Source organism: Pyrgilauda ruficollis, unplaced genomic scaffold (genome assembly GCF_017590135.1).
Source record: "Pyrgilauda ruficollis isolate IOZ18807 unplaced genomic scaffold, ASM1759013v1 scaffold28, whole genome shotgun sequence".
NCBI lineage: Eukaryota > Metazoa > Chordata > Aves > Passeriformes > Passeridae > Pyrgilauda > Pyrgilauda ruficollis.
Window position 1 is genome coordinate 1793177 of NW_024524155.1, and position 16612 is coordinate 1809788.

Below are 16612 nucleotides of genomic sequence, written 5' to 3' on the forward strand. Positions count from 1 at the left end.
CTTGTGAAAGATTTTTAGAAAATTACCTAAAAAAGAGGCAAGTCCTGAAGTCTAAACTGCAGGATGAACTCCGTAAATAGGAGAAAAAGAGGCAGCTGACATTTAAATATACTCAAAGGGCAAGAAGGGAAAACAGCAAAGTATACTACTCTGAAAGTTCACTACTAATAAAATATATTCAGTATTTTTAGTTAATCTTCAGCACAATTAATTTTCATTCCGTAATAACTCAATCCAATGCTCTAAACTTAAAGAAAAGTCATGCAGCTGTTATGATGGTGTGAACCACAGAGAAAATCAAGGAGAAAGAAAAGAAGTAGAAAATAGGTATAAACTCATTTACTCATTATAAGAAAATACTTTGTTAGCTCCCTATATTCATATCTAGAATGTAGATTTGAAAGCATTTTAATTTTTCATAATGCAGAATTTATATTACTTTGTTTTGTTTTGGTTTGTTTTTTTTACCCAATGGGACATGTCCATTAATGCAGCTCACCCTTTCTTGGGAAAAGTACTCTTCCTTAATGCCTAAGCAGTTGAGAAGAAACAGATACATTTCCAGTTTCATTTTCCTCTTTCTCCACTAAGTCATATTTGCTAGCCATTGCATCAGCATTGTTGATAAGACACGTTAGGAATAATTTTATTACCTGTGGAAGACTATCTGCAATAATTAAAAATATGTTGCTTTGCTTAACAAGTATCAATAGTAAGTTCCAGAAAAAGTAATCTAAAGATAGAAAGTATATTTAAAGTGTATTTATATCTGTGGATTCTCTTTCTGTTCATAGTTCTGGATTTTACTGCGAACAGGAAAAATAAGTTCTGAATATTACTAAAGTATTAGAAAAGAACTTTGTATAGCTGGACTCACCAAAGTTTTTGTCTTGATCATCAGTCAACCTTCCCAGAATTTTAAGTGTAGGCTTAAGTAGGCAGGTTTTATTTCTAGTGGCGACTGCAATTGTTGCATACTCAACTAGGACATTAGATCCGGGTTTCAGAAAAAAAAAACTCCCTGGTACACGTAGGTGCTTTTGGAAACACCTTAAAACAAACAAAAGCCATTGGAGAGGAGGAGTTAAGGTAGATGTTTATTTAGAAGTACTGAAATACAGACTTGCAGGGAAATTAAAGAAAAATTTTTATTTTTTTGAACTTATGTCAGAAGTATCTAAAACTACTCTGAAATATTAGATCTAAATAGACTTTGCATGCAGAACGATATACTGATGGACATTTTGTGTAACAGGAATTTCATAATACACAATGTAAATGATTGCAACATCATCCTTCTGCTCCCTATTTTACCTGGGAAACAATGCCCCCTTGTGCAAATGCTACCTTGCTTTCTGCCATGTGCATGCTCCCACATGATATCTTCAGAAAAACTCACACAGCAACAACTCAGGCACTGATCCTTCCAGAATGGGAACTCTGTAAATTTATAATCAACTTCTGTGTAAGTGACTTTAACCACCGATCTCAAAGCATTTCAAGGAAGGGACAAATATTATGAATACTGGGTGTTCACAGGTAAAATAATAGCGTACTAATGGGTGAGTTTTAAAGAACCTTTGACAAACACTTCAGTGTATTAGAATAATGGCACAGAGCCTAATGAAAGAATTTATTGAAGGTTTACACCTATTCATCACAAAAATAGGCCTAGTTTGATGGGCGGTGAATTGGCAAACCCCTTTCTGCCACTGCTCTTTGGCCGTATTTCCTTTATTCCCCTCCGGTGCTTTCCAGGGCAACCACGACGCCCGAGCACACCGCGGCACCTCAGTGCGCAAGGCCGAGGCTCCGGCTCTCTCGCGAGAGCTGCGGCAGGCGAGCGGGCCGTGCCGCCGGGGCGGCGCGGCCATGGAGCCGGGCCTGGAGGAGCTGATGCCGCGGCTGCTGCCCGTGGGCGACTGTGACCTGGCCGAGGACTTCGATCCCACCGTGCCTCCCAGGACGCCGCAGGAGTATCTGAAGCGCGTCCAGTGAGTGGCGGGGCGGACGGGCCGGGCCCGTCAGCTCTCCGCGAGAGCGGCGCGGCAGCCGGTGCTGCCCGGGCCGGGCTCCGTGTCCGGGCGCGCCGGGGCGGCCGTGGGGTGCTGCCCTTCGCCGGCACAGGCGGCGTTTTACACACCTGCAGGAGGGGCGGATACCGATCTCTTCCCTCTCGTGACCGGCGACACGGCTCGAGGAAACGACACGAAGCCGTGTCGGGGGAGGTTTAGGCTGGATGTCAGGAAAAGGTTCCTCACCCACAGGTGGCTGAGCGCTGGAACAGGCTCCCCAGGGCAGCGGGCACAGAACCAGGCATGGCAGAGCTCGAGAAACATTTGGACAGCGCCCTCAAGCACAGGGTGTGATTTCTGGGCTGTCCTGTGCACGGAGTTGGACTCAATGATCTTGACTGGTCCCTCCGTGGTTATATGAGTATTTCAGAGATATCCGGTATATATCGACCTGTTACAGGAAAGAAAAAATGCAGCCCACTTGATTCTGTTTTGTAGGATCGAAGCAGCTCGATGTCCTGACGTGGTCGTGGCACAAATAGATCCCAGAAAATTGAAAAAGAAGCCGACAGTAAACATTTCAGTAAGATTGAGAGTTTTTAACACGTTTTGAGACGAAAAAAAAGGGGGGAAGATGTTACTATAATGATGTTTATATTAATTTGGGGGAGTCATTGACATAATAGCACTGCTAGATTCGAAAAGCATCCACAGAATTAAATATCTGTGTGTGAAGAAACCCCTGCTCAACTGCTGGGTAACAGTAGTTTTTAGTTTGAAAGACTGCTTTTAGTCAGTTTGATTAAATTGATAATCCCCATATTATTTGATATGCAGCAGATTATTTTACTGTCTGAGGAAATCCAATGTTGCATTAAATCTTACAATTATTTAATCATAAAACCTGCATAAATTTTAGAAGAAAAACCTATCCATACCTGTCTTTGGGTTTAAGTCTATATCTGGCATAAGGGTAGTAAGTGCAGCTAAGCTTTATTAAAGATAGATGAAATTCTAGCACCACTTCTTTCCTTTTGGAAAGAATCTTTTATTGGAACTTCTCCTTACTGTTGAATCAGATTTTTCTGTTGTTGCATTGCCCTGCCAGCTTGGTTTTTTAATCTGCTTTCAAATAGTTTGCCTTCCTCCAAAGACAATGATGTAATCTGAGATTTCACTACTAGATTTCTCAAAGAAAGTTTCTAATACTGATATGACTTTCTAACTTCTGTAGCCATTCTCTTCATTTGTCTCATCTGTAATGATATTCTTAAACACTTGTAGAAAGATTTTGTTTAATAACCCTTTCATGCTAATATTTAAAGCAGTTATATCTACTTAACTATCAAACCTAATTTTCTAGATGGTTTTATAATCTTCTGTCTTCCTCAGCTTGCTATCTTGACAGATAGAATGCCTAAGATTGATACTATCTGTCCCAGATAAGGAAATAGCATCCTGCTTTTTATGAGCAGGGAGATCAAAGCAGAACAATTGCTGAAAGGAAGACCTTAAGTAATTATTTGACAATGTATTCTGAACACTTCATTTTCCTTCTTATCTACCTATGAAAAGAGTTAAACAAAAAAAAAAATTGTCTAAACTAAAATCTTAACTCAGCCTTGGATATGGTCATGAAATTACCTTTCTTAGATGAAGATTTCAAGGATATTATTTACCTAACAGTAAACATTTACTGATTCTGTTGTTCTTAAGGATTCTTCTTATAAACCTCTCTTTACATTATAATTATTGCCAGTGTTTTCTCAGATTTCTGGATGTCAGCCTGCTCCTGAAGGATACTCTCCAACGCTCAAGTGGCAGCAGCAGCAAGTGGCCAATTTCTCAGCTGTTCGTCAGGTACAAGATAGTCTGTGAGGGGTCTTGCACGGTCTGGATAGAACATATCTGTGCTTTACAGGGGATAACTTCATATCTAGCATAGAAGTGTTCTGATTTTGTAGAAGGATAGATGTTTATAGGTATGGGTTTTAAGTTCTTGAAAGCTAGTTGAGCGTATACTGTGTGGCTTTTAAACCTCTGATAAAACTCTTGAGAGTCACGTTTAAGAAATTCTCCTTCAACAAAAATATGTCCATATTTAGATTAAATTATATAATGTAGTTGAGGAAGGACAAAAAGCCCAATGATGTTATGCAGTTACATTAAAACACAGTGCTAGCAGGAAATGTTCTGCAGAACTCAACCTCAACGTGAACTAAGAACCAAGTGGATTCTAACCCATCAGGAGATTCATAAATTCCATTCATACAATCCATTTAGGAACCTGTTGACAGAGGTGGCAACCCATTATGAGGAGACTTACTGATTTGGTAAAATGTATTTGTAAGGTTGTAGAGTTAGCACAGACTTTAATCTTTCCTGATACATTTGCACCCTGCTTGAAGTAACACAACAAGAACAGAAAATTAAGCAGTCTCAAAGGGTAAAGGTTCTAAGTTCAGCTAAGCTTTACTAAAGTTTTAAACTGAAGGATGGTTGATTTAGATTAGATATAAGGAAGAATTTTTTTTACAATGAGGGTGGTGAAACACCAGCACAGGTTGCCCAGAGAAGGATGCCCCATCCCTTAAAACACTGAAGGTCAGATTGGATGGGGTTCTGAGCCTGATCTAGTTGAAGATGGCCCTGCCCATGGAAGAGGGGTTTGACTTGATGGCCTGTGAAGGTCCCTTCCAACCCAAATCTATGATTCTTCTATTCTCTATGCACATTTCAAACAGGGTAAATGGAAAATATAGTAAAAATGTAGGTAGAGGTCATTTGTGACTCCAGTTCTGCAGACAGCATGTTTACAGTGCATTGATGCTGCATTCTAGGAGTACGAGGTGTGACCAGCTATGATGTGCTCTAGCACTGAACTCTGCATGAGCTCATGTACCGTGTTTTTTTCAGGGAGGAAAATTTAGTGAAGGAGATCTATACTACTGCATCTACATTGTAAACAGTTAACTGAGCTACCCCTGTTTCTGGGATCACATTGCATCCTGTATATTAGGCATAGTCTAAGGTTTTAGTGGAACTAAGGAGACTGACATCAAAGGCTTATTCACTGAATAGGTATTTCTTTTATGCTCAAATCAATTGTCTTATCTGTGCCAGAATTAACACTGTGAAATACGAGACTATCCTAAAAAGTATTTAAAACCAAAAAAAACCATCAGAATTCACTTGTTGAACCACTGCATCAGCTGCTGTTACTTTGAGTGTTTCAGTGGTCTTTTATATAGCTACAGGAACAATTGGAGTGGGAGACAAATTCCTTCTGCTACAGAACATTTACAGCTCTCTACAAGTAACTGTTAAGCAGGCCAGTTTGTCTACACAGGATTCCTGCCAGGTAGAAGAAATGTGCTAAGAAAGCACACTTGCCTTCTTTCATACAATTCTGTAGACCTCTGATACAGATACAGACCACTGTTGGAAACAGGATATTGGCTTTATGTGTGCTTTTGGATTAAATCTAAGTAGGCTTTTTCTTAAGATTGTTCTAACGAGTCTAGAAGACTGTTAAAGCTTACTACATCAGCTTAACCTTATGTAATAGACTTCAAAATGCCTTCAGCTTTAACATTACTTCCAAAATCCCAGCATGAAATTCTTAATTAAATTTCTGCTAAGAGGCATGGGAATTATTTAGTCAGTTGTGCTGGCTATATATCTACTGATTTATAGAAAGTCATAAAATATACTTTTCATACATTTTAAGAATAATGAAGAGCCCTTGTGGCAAGGATAAAACATCTGCAGAGTTAACTGGGATTTGACTTTGTTTTAATTACTCAGAGCCTGAACAAGCACAGGAATCACTGGCGGTCACAACATTTGGACAGCAATGTTACTATGGTGAGTAGAATTCATAACAGTGCTCTGTGGTTTGTTTTCCCAGTTATTGAATCCACAGTTAATCTTGCTTTATACTTGCATGCAACACTTTTAAGTCTTTTCTCCAGTGTCTTCAAGACACAGTATTACACAGTTTTCATTTATTTTTATTTACTTCAGCCAAAATCGGAGGATGAAGAAGGCTGGAAGAAGTTCTGCCTTGGGGAAAGAGTATACTCAGAAATGGATGCACTATCTGATAATGAAAATTTCGGAATTGATTACTTGAAGGTGAGTATAGGATTTCTAGTTAGTTTTCAGCATCTATTTTCTAGACTAACTGCCGGAAACAATCCTACTGTTTATTACCAGTTTGTGCCAAATAGAAAGTAGGCTCTGGTGAACCCAGAAAGTCCCATGTACATTCTTTTTATGCAGAAACCAAGTGAAACAGGAATTAAGTCTGTGTCTTCTGTCAAAATTTGAAGAGTTCCTTCATCTCTTATCAGCTAAAGTCATTATTTTGTTCTCACTGGGATGGAGCTTTCTTCATAGTCTGCTTTAGTGTTTTGTTGCATAGTGATATGTGGTTACCCTCCTCATATGTGACACCCTAGAATCATGTTCTTTTCTACATCACTTTGAAAAACCAAAACTTTAACAAGTAACAGTAGAAGCAAGGTGCTCTGATACAATGTTTAACTTTCTTGAAGATATTTTTTAATAAATTTTAAAGCTCAGAACAGACTTGCAAATCACTACAAGTGTCTGAACATCAAATTAAAATCTTAGTATGTTCTAAATTAGAACAAAGATGTTTGTGATAATGTTTACATTTTCAAATTTGTTTTTTTTCAGGTGGGCTTTCCCCCTTTGCTAAGTATTGTAAGCAGGATGAATCAGGTAAGCCTACCTCTTAGAATCATATAGTGACATTGTCTAAATCATTATTTCTCATGTTCTGTGACAGAAGGCTTACCTATTTTTCTTTGCCTAGAAAGTTGCTCATTACAAATTCTATTAATTGTACACTCAGAAGAAAAATATGTATTCATATTCACATTCAGCTACAAATAACTTTATGAGCAAAGATTTTTCATTTCAAGACTAGTTCTGAAATTATTTTGTTATTGTAGTTTCTCTATAGCACATTTAATGTTTGAATTCTTGCTGAATATCCCAATAGGTGCTTTACAATGTTTTTAAATTTCTCATTTAGTGTTTTAAGTGCAGTCCTTCCATTTGATTGTGAACTTTTATGTACATTGCAAGGCTAGAAAAATCACTCTTATCTTTCCTTTACTACTTTTCCCACTTGCCACCATTATACACAACCAACCAACCAACCAACCAATCAATCAATCGGTGTGATGGTTCTTTCCTAAACTGTAGCTACTTATCCATAACTTTTCATTAACACAGACAATTAATTCATTTAATACAAAGTTATTTCCAAAATGTGGTACTTTAAAACTTACTTTACCCTTACATGTAACTTCAAACTGAAGTAAATACTGTGGAGTAGAAATACTTTTTATATAATAAAATCCTTCCGGTAGAAGAGCAGCAAAACAAAACATTGCAGATACTATATTGTCTCTTTCTGTTCCTCTTTTGAAGGCAACAGTAACCAGTGTCTTAGAATACCTGATAAGCTGGTTTGGAGAGAAAAAATTTACTCCAGAACTGGTAATTTTTAATTTATTCTAACTACTTGCACATGAATGCACTAAACAAAGAATAAATTGTTTTCTATTATTTTCTAAAGAGTTCTCTAAATGGTTGTGTCATATTGTTACTTTCAAAACATTCTTGATTAGATACTGAGTATTCACATTTGTTTCTGGAAGGCTAAAATTATAAAACTTAACAGATACAGACATAAAAAGTACTACTCAAACTCTTTGTATTACTCCCTTTGTATCACTTGCCCCACTAACTTCAGCCATGAGGCTTGGTATCAAGGTTTAGGAGAAGAGATCACAGCAGCTTTGGTTCTGTCGGGGTGCTGCACATTATTTACCAATACCTCCAGTTTAGTTTGGAGGTGCATTACAGTGTGCTGGCAAAGACACATTTAATCCTTCCACATGAAGCACAGACCAGAAAGCTTAGCTGCATTCATGTGGTGACAAATCAAACCTTTTAAGAACTCCTGATTGACAGGCTACATTGGCGTGGAGCTTGGCCACAACTGGATTGACCAGCTGTGTAAGAGCACCATATCTACAGTAGACCTCGGTGGTCTCATCTCCTTCAGTACCACAAAGCAAAAGAGTAGTGAAAAATTAGATGATGCTTATTATAGTTTCACTGGTTTTTTTCAGTCACTTAAAGACCTTTCATGTTCTGTCCTTTCCTGTAGAAGACTGTTTTCTTTTTAACCAGTATATATGTTGCAGAGAATGTACTCAATGACTTTTAGGTTAGGTCCCAGAATGAAGGCCACTAGACACTGTGATTAAATTATGAAGTTAGACTGGTACCAGAAGTTAGGTTTGTAAGAATGCAGTAGCATTCAGAGATTAAAAACTCTAAAAAAAGGACATATTTTCACAGTGGTGCAAATCTTAAAGCAGATCTAAACACTAATTCCATAAAGATCTGAGTTCATGCATTCAGTCTTCAGGAATGTTTTTTCACAGATTGTGAAGTTAAACATTAATAGCCAAGTAATAATGTTTAGATATTACTAAAGTAATCCTTCCTTCAGACTATAATAGCATCAGCTGTAATAATTTATATCTTGGCCAGCATTCAAAAAAATGCCAGGAAACCCAGCAGTGCTCACAAGAATCTTATCTAGAGACACAGAACTCTACCATGTAGTGTCTAATGTGGTTTTGAAAATTTAATTATTGCATATAGCACTGAATGCAGTTTTGTTTTGCATCCTACACTTCAGTCCTGCTCTATATAATATGAATTGCTTGCATCTTCAAGGAAATGCTCAGAATTAAAACTTTGTTATTTGAACCTTCACAGGGTAGATGGCTTTACGCACTGTTGGCATGCCTTGAAAAACCTTTGCTACCTGAAGCTCACTCCCTTATTCGACAGCTGGCAAGAAGATGTTCAGAAGTCAGGGCACTGGAGGTAAGATTTAATATAACTGTGCACAGGGCTTGGTGAATTTAGCAGGTAAGGAGGATCATTTTTCAGAAGTCTTAATAATTAATTTTTCATGTATTAAGTTTGCTTGAGAATGAAGGGAAGACTACAAATACACATAACATGGCTTGTACCAGCTTCTCTATTTGACACAGGTAACAAAAGAATTCTCTCTTTTCCAGGAGAGCAAGAATGAAGAACAAATATCAGCTCTGAACTTGATAATCTGCTTAGTTAGTAGGTAATGCAACTTATACACCTCCACCGGTAATGTATGTCCAGCATAAACGTCTGATTATTTGTACTAACCTAAATCCTTTTAAAAAGTGAAAGTCAATAAAAGTACCCTGAGCCAATGCAGCAAATATACTTAGCTGAAAGGATTTAAGATATACCTAAAAGTATGCTTATTCCTGTCTTCAGATGAGCCCCCTGAACCATGAAGCCATAATTATGATAGAAACACTAAAAGATGAGCTAGAAAGCAATGGGTCAAACAACTTGAAGTAAGGAATATGTTGCATTGGAGGCTTCTTACCATATACCACTTCCTTCCTAGGTACTTTGATCAACGTGACCTGGCTGACGAGCCTTCCTAGGCTGTTTTGAGAACATCCAGTATTTTGCATTGCCACAGTACAAACAGCATTATCAGAGTTAACAGCAAGACACTGCACTGTTCAGACCTGAAATATTACACAATCCCTTCAGAACACCCTCACACAAATGCATTTGGGACAGCTGTGAATAACTTCAGCTGAGTTGTCAGTGTCTCCAGTACCATCATCACCATCATTGTCAAGTGGTAACTGAAGTGTCCAGCATCATCTCTCAAGCTCCTGTCTTTGACTACATTCTTGGTTAGAAATTTCTACAATCTGAGTAATCTATGGACACTGCTATTAGGTGAAGTCTGAGGTTACATTACAAATTATTATTCTTTTTCTAACAGACTTATTGGGGTCTTTTTTAATAAAGCTAAAGGATTTTAAAAGACTTTTCTGAAACACTGTGGGTTTTCTTACTCCCTATTATTTAACGGCAGCCTTCCTGTAGAAATCCAGAGTTAGGGCTGAATGTGTTTTTCCAAGTTTTGGTGCCTGAATTCTAGCACTGCTTAGCATTACTCCCTATTATTTAACGGCAGCCTTCCTGTAGAAATCTAGAGTTAGGACTGAATTCTAGAACTGCTTAGCAGTTCAGCTACAGAGCCAGCAAGTTACTGAAACAACTGTTTCAGTAAAACGTAAACATTACTGCTTTTTGAGTAGTACATTACAGAAGTAAACCATAGCTAGCAATTAAAAACAATTACATTGAGTTTATGCACAACAAGATAGAATAAATTTCCTTCTTTGGCCAGAATAGATGACCTTAGGCATAAATCATTCTAACACAAGGAACAGTTGCTAATTTTAGGGACGAGAGAACTCCTGAATTATGTAAAAACAAGTTTTCTTCTATTGCCCCAAACTACAATCCTCCAAAGGATTAATGATGTGTAAGCTGTTAGCTCACATGTTAGCAGGCTCCATCAAAGAAATACAAAAGCAACCACTGCCTCCCAGTTGAGAGTGAGTGCGGAAAGGTAGCAGTTGGGCATTCAAGCTGGGCAACACAACAGGCATTTGTTTCTTATTCAAATTTAGTCTTGGTCAGGATTTTTCTCTGTTCTCAAACTGTCTCTGGTCTTCCAGGCTCTTTTGGTAATTCAAATCTTTTGCTGAATGTATAGAGTACACGGTTTTTACCATGTATAAATTATGACTTTAGTATAGAATAAATTTCATACCAAGACACAAGCATAGTGTTATTTCAATGAGCATTTATTATATATTTTGCAGTTGTGCTGCACACTGCTATAATTTACATGTTATATACAAGACTGAGCCAAGATACTGAATCCACATATAAAGCCTTTTTAAAGTAGATACCCAGATTTGAATGTGCTCTACATCTTCTGTATCATCACCTGGAATTTACCTGCAGGAAAAGCAGAGTCAGATCACATTATTACCATTAGAATTATTTCTCCAAGTAATTATTTTCTTGTAAATTTTTTAAAGAAATAGTAAGGAGCATTTCAATCTTACAGTTTAATGGTAAGCAGTTCAGCCATTATTTAAATTTAGCATTTAAATTTTAATTCCACACTGAACAGCTTTCCTCTTTTCTTTTAAGTTGACCATGTCCCACATCACAGAAGTTTTGTCAGCTAAACCTAATATTTGTGCTAAGTCTGTGGAAACTTTTAATTGAGCAGCTTTTGTAGTTCCAATGGTCTTCACTTACTAACATCCTTAATGGCTCCTACAGAGAAAGAGCTTCATTTGCGCAAATAACCTTCTGGACACATCCTTACACATCTGATGCTTCTAAATGTAAATACAACTTTTTGGTTTTGCTTTCCACTCAACATCACGGAGGTTTATCCTCTGTCAGTATTTTCTAAATACTGAAGGATATAGTAGCAAGCCATATCCTGAAGTTCACGTGGACTCCTATGGCCCAGCAGCTTCAAACAAATCCCACCTTGAAAAATGCTTATAACAGCAACACAGTCAGTCAGAAAAGTGAGCTAATAATTGAATACTCCAATTGCTACTTACATGCAGGCATTGATGAAACTTCAGCTGTTACAATACTCTTTATTCCCAGATTTGATAGGCCTCCTCTGATTAGTCCACAGGTGAAAGCTAAATACTAAATAAAAAGTTGCACTTCAAATGAGTGTCTACAGTGAACCTTGTTGATAAAGATTGAAAATAAGTGCTCAAGAACACAACTTAATACTTGGGCACCAGAAAACCGTGAAGGTTTTGAGAAACTTTGTCAGGTCTCTAATAGATGGAAGCTCCAATACGTGGTAGAGTGGAGCTCACTACACAGACTGTTCTCATTAGAGGCAGTATTTTGAGTCACCTTCTCTTTCCATTAAACCTGTAGGAACTTAATATCCTTAAAAGAATTATTCGCAAGACTTGGATGAAATTAGCAACTGGTATTGAAATCAACAAAGGAGAAACAGTCCAAGACAGCATTCTTGTGCAGGCCATACCTTAGAATACAAACACCTGCAGATATTTAAAATGTGTGTTGCAAAATAGAATAAACATTTCATCAAACACACACACACAAAAAAAAAAAAATCCCATGGACAGCAGCCAATTGGGAGGACTAAGATCAAGAATTAAGAAACCATCAAATAGAAGTGAATGCCCCATTTTTTAATCCACCTGAACCAAAGTGCTCTATGATAGGTTCTGCAGAGGGACTGATTTTACCTGACCTATTACCATAACTCAGCATCTGCACTCAAAAGTATTTTTAATTGCTGGAAGATCCTTCTGAACGTTCACATCATCTCAGAAGCTTGTTTTATGTAACAAATGTGTTTGGGAATTTTAAAGAAAGTTTCTGAAAACACATGCTTCCCAAAGGGAAATAATCTGTGTGACAGTGGCAGGTAGTGGCAGAAGAGCACTTGCACCATGAAGTAACTCAAATGTCACAGCAGCAAGTTTCACAATAACCAAGACCATTTTTTGAAGTATAAATCCACTGTTCTAAAACAGGGTGCCTTTCTAAAAAGCACACAGGTTCTGAAGGCATATCTTTAGGTGCCGTTTAGAAGAGTTTGTATCTATTTAATTAAAAAATGTAAAGTTATTAATAGATCGAGGTAATTAAAATGAAACTGGTAGACCCTCCCCCACACAGAATCAAAGGGTACCTTTGGTGCATGTTCTAAATACTGCTTTCCTGCAGACATTTGTGTCAAGAGACGGAATTTATTGTCTTGAAGAACGTAAATACCCTGTTTAAAAAGTTGAGAGCTTCAGTTAAATGTGCAGTAATATAAAACCCACATTTTCTGTGAATGGATTTGATTTGTAGATAAAATATATATGATCTCAGGCTGAAAAATAAAATTTTAGATTAAGGCATATGTGATTTAAGTTTAAATTGTGTTATTTACTTACAAGGAATATCAAAAGGAAATATTCTTAATTGTGAGTAATTAAACAAACAAAAATTATGAGTAATAAAACAAAAAAAACCCTAGATAATAATATGATCAGTTAACCCCAAAAACTGTTTATGTACATTTCTTCTTGGAAGAGTCCTTCCAGTGATTAGAAAAAATAGTTCCATACTAGAAAGTCTTTGGTAATATATCAAATGCATACTGATTTTTACATTCAAATCTCTATCTTCATTGGGTTTTGCACATCTCTATTCTTATCCTCAAAGTCAGTGGGAATTATTTTTCTTAATAGCACTACAGGCAACAACACTCAGCAGACAATCAAAGTAAAAGTCTGGTGTTTTCTACAATACAATTTAGTGCAACAGTATGCATGTTAATAAATTAAGTATAAACACAGTATAGCTTTAGCTACACCTGCCATGGTAATTTCCTTGCTACTGACTGTGCTACTTCAGAATTTCATAATACTTGAGCTTAAATTAAGGCTGCATATACAATTAAGACCTTAAGCTCAATACTGCAGCTTTTTGCAATTAAAACCCCAGATTTCTAAAGTAATAATTACCTCTTATTACTTGATAAGTCATTGAAAAATAAAACCTATTTTATTTTGCACAATCCTTGTACAAATTCTTTTCTTCCTGATTTTACACAACAGGGAAATGGCCATAAGAAAACCAAGTGATTCAATCAGGAAAAAGATTTGTTTTTACTCTAGTAAAATGGCTCCTTAAGTTATTTTGATCTGGCTGTTGATATAGGAAAGCACATGCATACAGCGCAATGTCACCAACATGCAAATCTGAGAAGTTTCTCTGCTGTTTCTTATATAAATATTTTCAATAGATTACAACTGTCTCAACTGCTGAAAATTCTTAACATTCTTCACAGTAAAAAAATCTCTTCACTGCAGCAATTCTATTTAAACAGATGTTAAGACAGTAATGTCACTTTTTCACTATTTTTTTACTAACATTTATTAATTTATTTATTTATTTTTTAAGAGACAGATTAAAAAGTTCTTTTTTAAATGTTAATCAACTGTAATCATTACTGTCCTTTCTGTAATGCTGCAACAGTGCATATGAAATTGAAAGCATTTAGTCTTTTCAAACAGGGTGGCAATAAAGACATCATAGGGAATTATTAAATTATATTCTAAAGCTACATGTAATATGAATATTGAAAAACACACTTTCTACACAAAACAAATATGGAACATTTTGGGTTTCTTATCTGGTAATTAATTCTAGACCAAGAAAAACAAAAAATGCACTAGCAACTCAAAACTCTCACCACCTTTGTAAATTAAATCTTAATCTACAGCATTAGTACCTGGTGATTAGTCCTTAGGTTATCTATTTGTTTTTTGAATACCGTTGTCCAAAAATCTTTGCAAATGAACTTCATAATATCTAATTCATCCTTGAACCTGGCAGTGTCTTTTGTAAACCTAAGAGAAAAGTGAGAAATATATCAATAATGATGGTACACATAATCTGACCAGTTAAACAGAGAAATAATTTTTAATGGTACTATACAACATCATTTTTGATGTTATTATAGAAATTAATTTTCCAGCCTCATACAGTAGATCATACAGTATCATTCTAGCCTCACTGTCCATTCATCAAGTATTTTAAGAGCAACACAGTGTTATCTTAGTATCTGCAATATGATAGCAGAATAAACTGTTTTAATTCCATGATTATCAAACATAGTTGACATACAGAAAGGTGGAAAGTGCTCCATCAGTTTTATCTTCAAAAAAGTATCTAAATAGAAGATAAACAAAATGCTCACACTTATACTACTTCTTGGAAGGAGTCCTTCAATTATGCAAAAGAGCTCTAACATAGGAACAAGCATGTAAAACTTGTTCCCGTTTTTAATGAGAGACTCTTTCTCTTGCTTACTTCAGATTTCTCTCCCTTTATCCTCATTGAGGGTCTTTATCTGGCACTACGGGACCACTTTATTCAACAAAAGCATGACTTCAGAAACTCAGGAGTCTCCACACGACCTCGGAACGAAGGCTCCGACTTGCATCGCCGGTCCCCAAAGGGCCCGAGCTGCTCAGTCGCGGAGTCGCAAGGGCTGAGAGCACTTTACAAAAATGAAATAAAGAGCCAATCATGAAATTATGCTCAAGAAGTAAATCAGAGAAAGAATGAAGTCACAAAACGTACCAGAAGCAGGAAGACATGCAAAAGTCCACACAAAGTAGTATTAAAGACAATGGGAAGCATTAAAAGTAACCATGTACCCTGACTCGGTTTTCATGACGGCAAGCACTAGGAAAACAACACACTCCAAAACTGTCCCGTGATACACAAACACAGGTCCCCACAAAAATGAGATACGAAAAGAGGAGATGCCAGAACAACTGATGGTAACAGGAACGCACTCTCCGTCCGGCCAAACCACCACACTGTGCCCGGTCGGGCGTGCTTTACCGGCGCGGTGAAAGCCCCGAGGACGAGCAGCGGCTGCCAGGGCCCGGCGGGACTCACCTCTCGATGAGCCCCTGCCCGACGCGGAAGCCCATGCTCTCCAGCTTGGTGGTGCAGCGCCCGTTCTCCTGCAAGACACAAGGCGCCGCGGCGGCCGCGTCAGCCCCGGCCGCTGCAGGACGGCCCCGGGGCGGCCCCGGCCCCACTCACCCCTTCGCCCTGCTCGGCGGCGCGGTACAGCCCCGCCACCATCTCGCTGTGCAGCAGCAGGAACAGCGCCTCGTCCGCCATCGCCGGGGCCGCCGCCCCTTCCGGGCGGGCCCGGACACCCGCGGGAGCTCCCGGCCGAGGCGGGGCGGCCCTGCAGTGTCGGCCGGGCCGGTTCTCCTCGCCGGGGAAGCTCTGGGAAAGGGGCTCTCGCGTTAAGGCTCCGCAGAGTCCGCGGACTCGGGCACCGCCGGCAGCGCAGGGTCCTGAGCGAGAGCCGGAGCCGGGGATCAAACGCGCGGCTCCTGCGGAGCTGCTCCGCCCACCCTAACGCTGGAGCCAGGCGGCGCGCGTGTGTCACTGCCTTCAAGAGAGCGCCCGCGCCTTCCCCTGCCCGCCGCGGGGAGCCACAGAGCGACGTCGGCTGCAGCCGGCGAAGAGCGTGGTTTAAAGCCTCGCCGCCGCCCCGGGCGCCATGACTGAGGCGCAGTGCGGAGCTTCCCCGCCACGCCGCTCCGGGCGGGATGTGAGGGCAGGAGCGGCCCCGGCACGCGCCGCCCGTCCGGCCGCCACCGCAGCCAGCGCCAAGTAACGACCCCGTCTATTGGCTCGCCGGGCACAGGCCCCTCTGGTAGCTCAGCGGTGATTGGCCCCAGTCCCGCGCGTGCCGGCTCCTCGGCCCCATTGAGAGTGGGAAAGAGGATGTGTCCCGGGCGGGTGGGAACAAGCGGCCTCGAAGTGGTTTTCTGATTGGACTGTACGGAAACGACGTGTGAGTTCTCATTAGCTCTGTGTCATGTCACTCGGGCGGCCCCCTTCATTGATTCGTCAAGCTAGCAGGCAGAGCATTCCGCTAATTGGGCAGTCGGGATGCCAGTCTACCCTGGGCTCTGTGATTGGTGACCGCTTTTGGCGAGCCGCCCTGGCGGGCGTGCCCCTTCCTCTCGTGCCCGGTGATTGGCGGTCAGAGGGAGCCAGCGGAGTGCGAT

The 16612-nt window shown here is 39.4% G+C and overlaps 2 protein-coding genes across 3 annotated transcripts; one reads left to right on the forward strand and one right to left on the reverse strand.

Annotated features, from left to right (window-relative positions):
• Positions 1-1803: 1803 nt before the first annotated feature.
• GEMIN2 (gem nuclear organelle associated protein 2) lies at positions 1804-9968 on the forward strand. Of its 2 annotated transcripts, XM_041472063.1 has the most exons (10): positions 1822-1994; positions 2514-2598; positions 3786-3875; positions 5823-5882; positions 6042-6152; positions 6720-6764; positions 7482-7550; positions 8847-8957; positions 9155-9213; positions 9532-9968. In XM_041472063.1, exons 1-10 carry the CDS (start codon positions 1873-1875, stop codon positions 9569-9571), a joined length of 792 nt encoding a protein of 263 aa, XP_041327997.1. In that variant the 5' UTR covers positions 1822-1872; the 3' UTR covers positions 9572-9968. The 2 variants fall into 2 exon arrangements, with proteins under 2 accessions (XP_041327998.1, XP_041327997.1); XM_041472064.1 differs by lacking the exon at positions 7482-7550 and having other exon boundaries at positions 1804-1994.
• Positions 9969-10777: 809 nt separating this feature from the next.
• Positions 10778-16326, reverse strand: TRAPPC6B (trafficking protein particle complex subunit 6B). The gene is made up of 6 exons (XM_041472065.1): positions 15627-16326; positions 15477-15544; positions 14299-14416; positions 12706-12789; positions 11582-11675; positions 10778-10955 (listed from the first exon to the last, which is right to left on the reverse strand). Exons 1-6 carry the CDS (start codon positions 15705-15707, stop codon positions 10924-10926), a joined length of 477 nt encoding a protein of 158 aa, XP_041327999.1. The 5' UTR covers positions 15708-16326; the 3' UTR covers positions 10778-10923.
• Between the last annotated feature and the right edge of the window lie 286 nt (positions 16327-16612).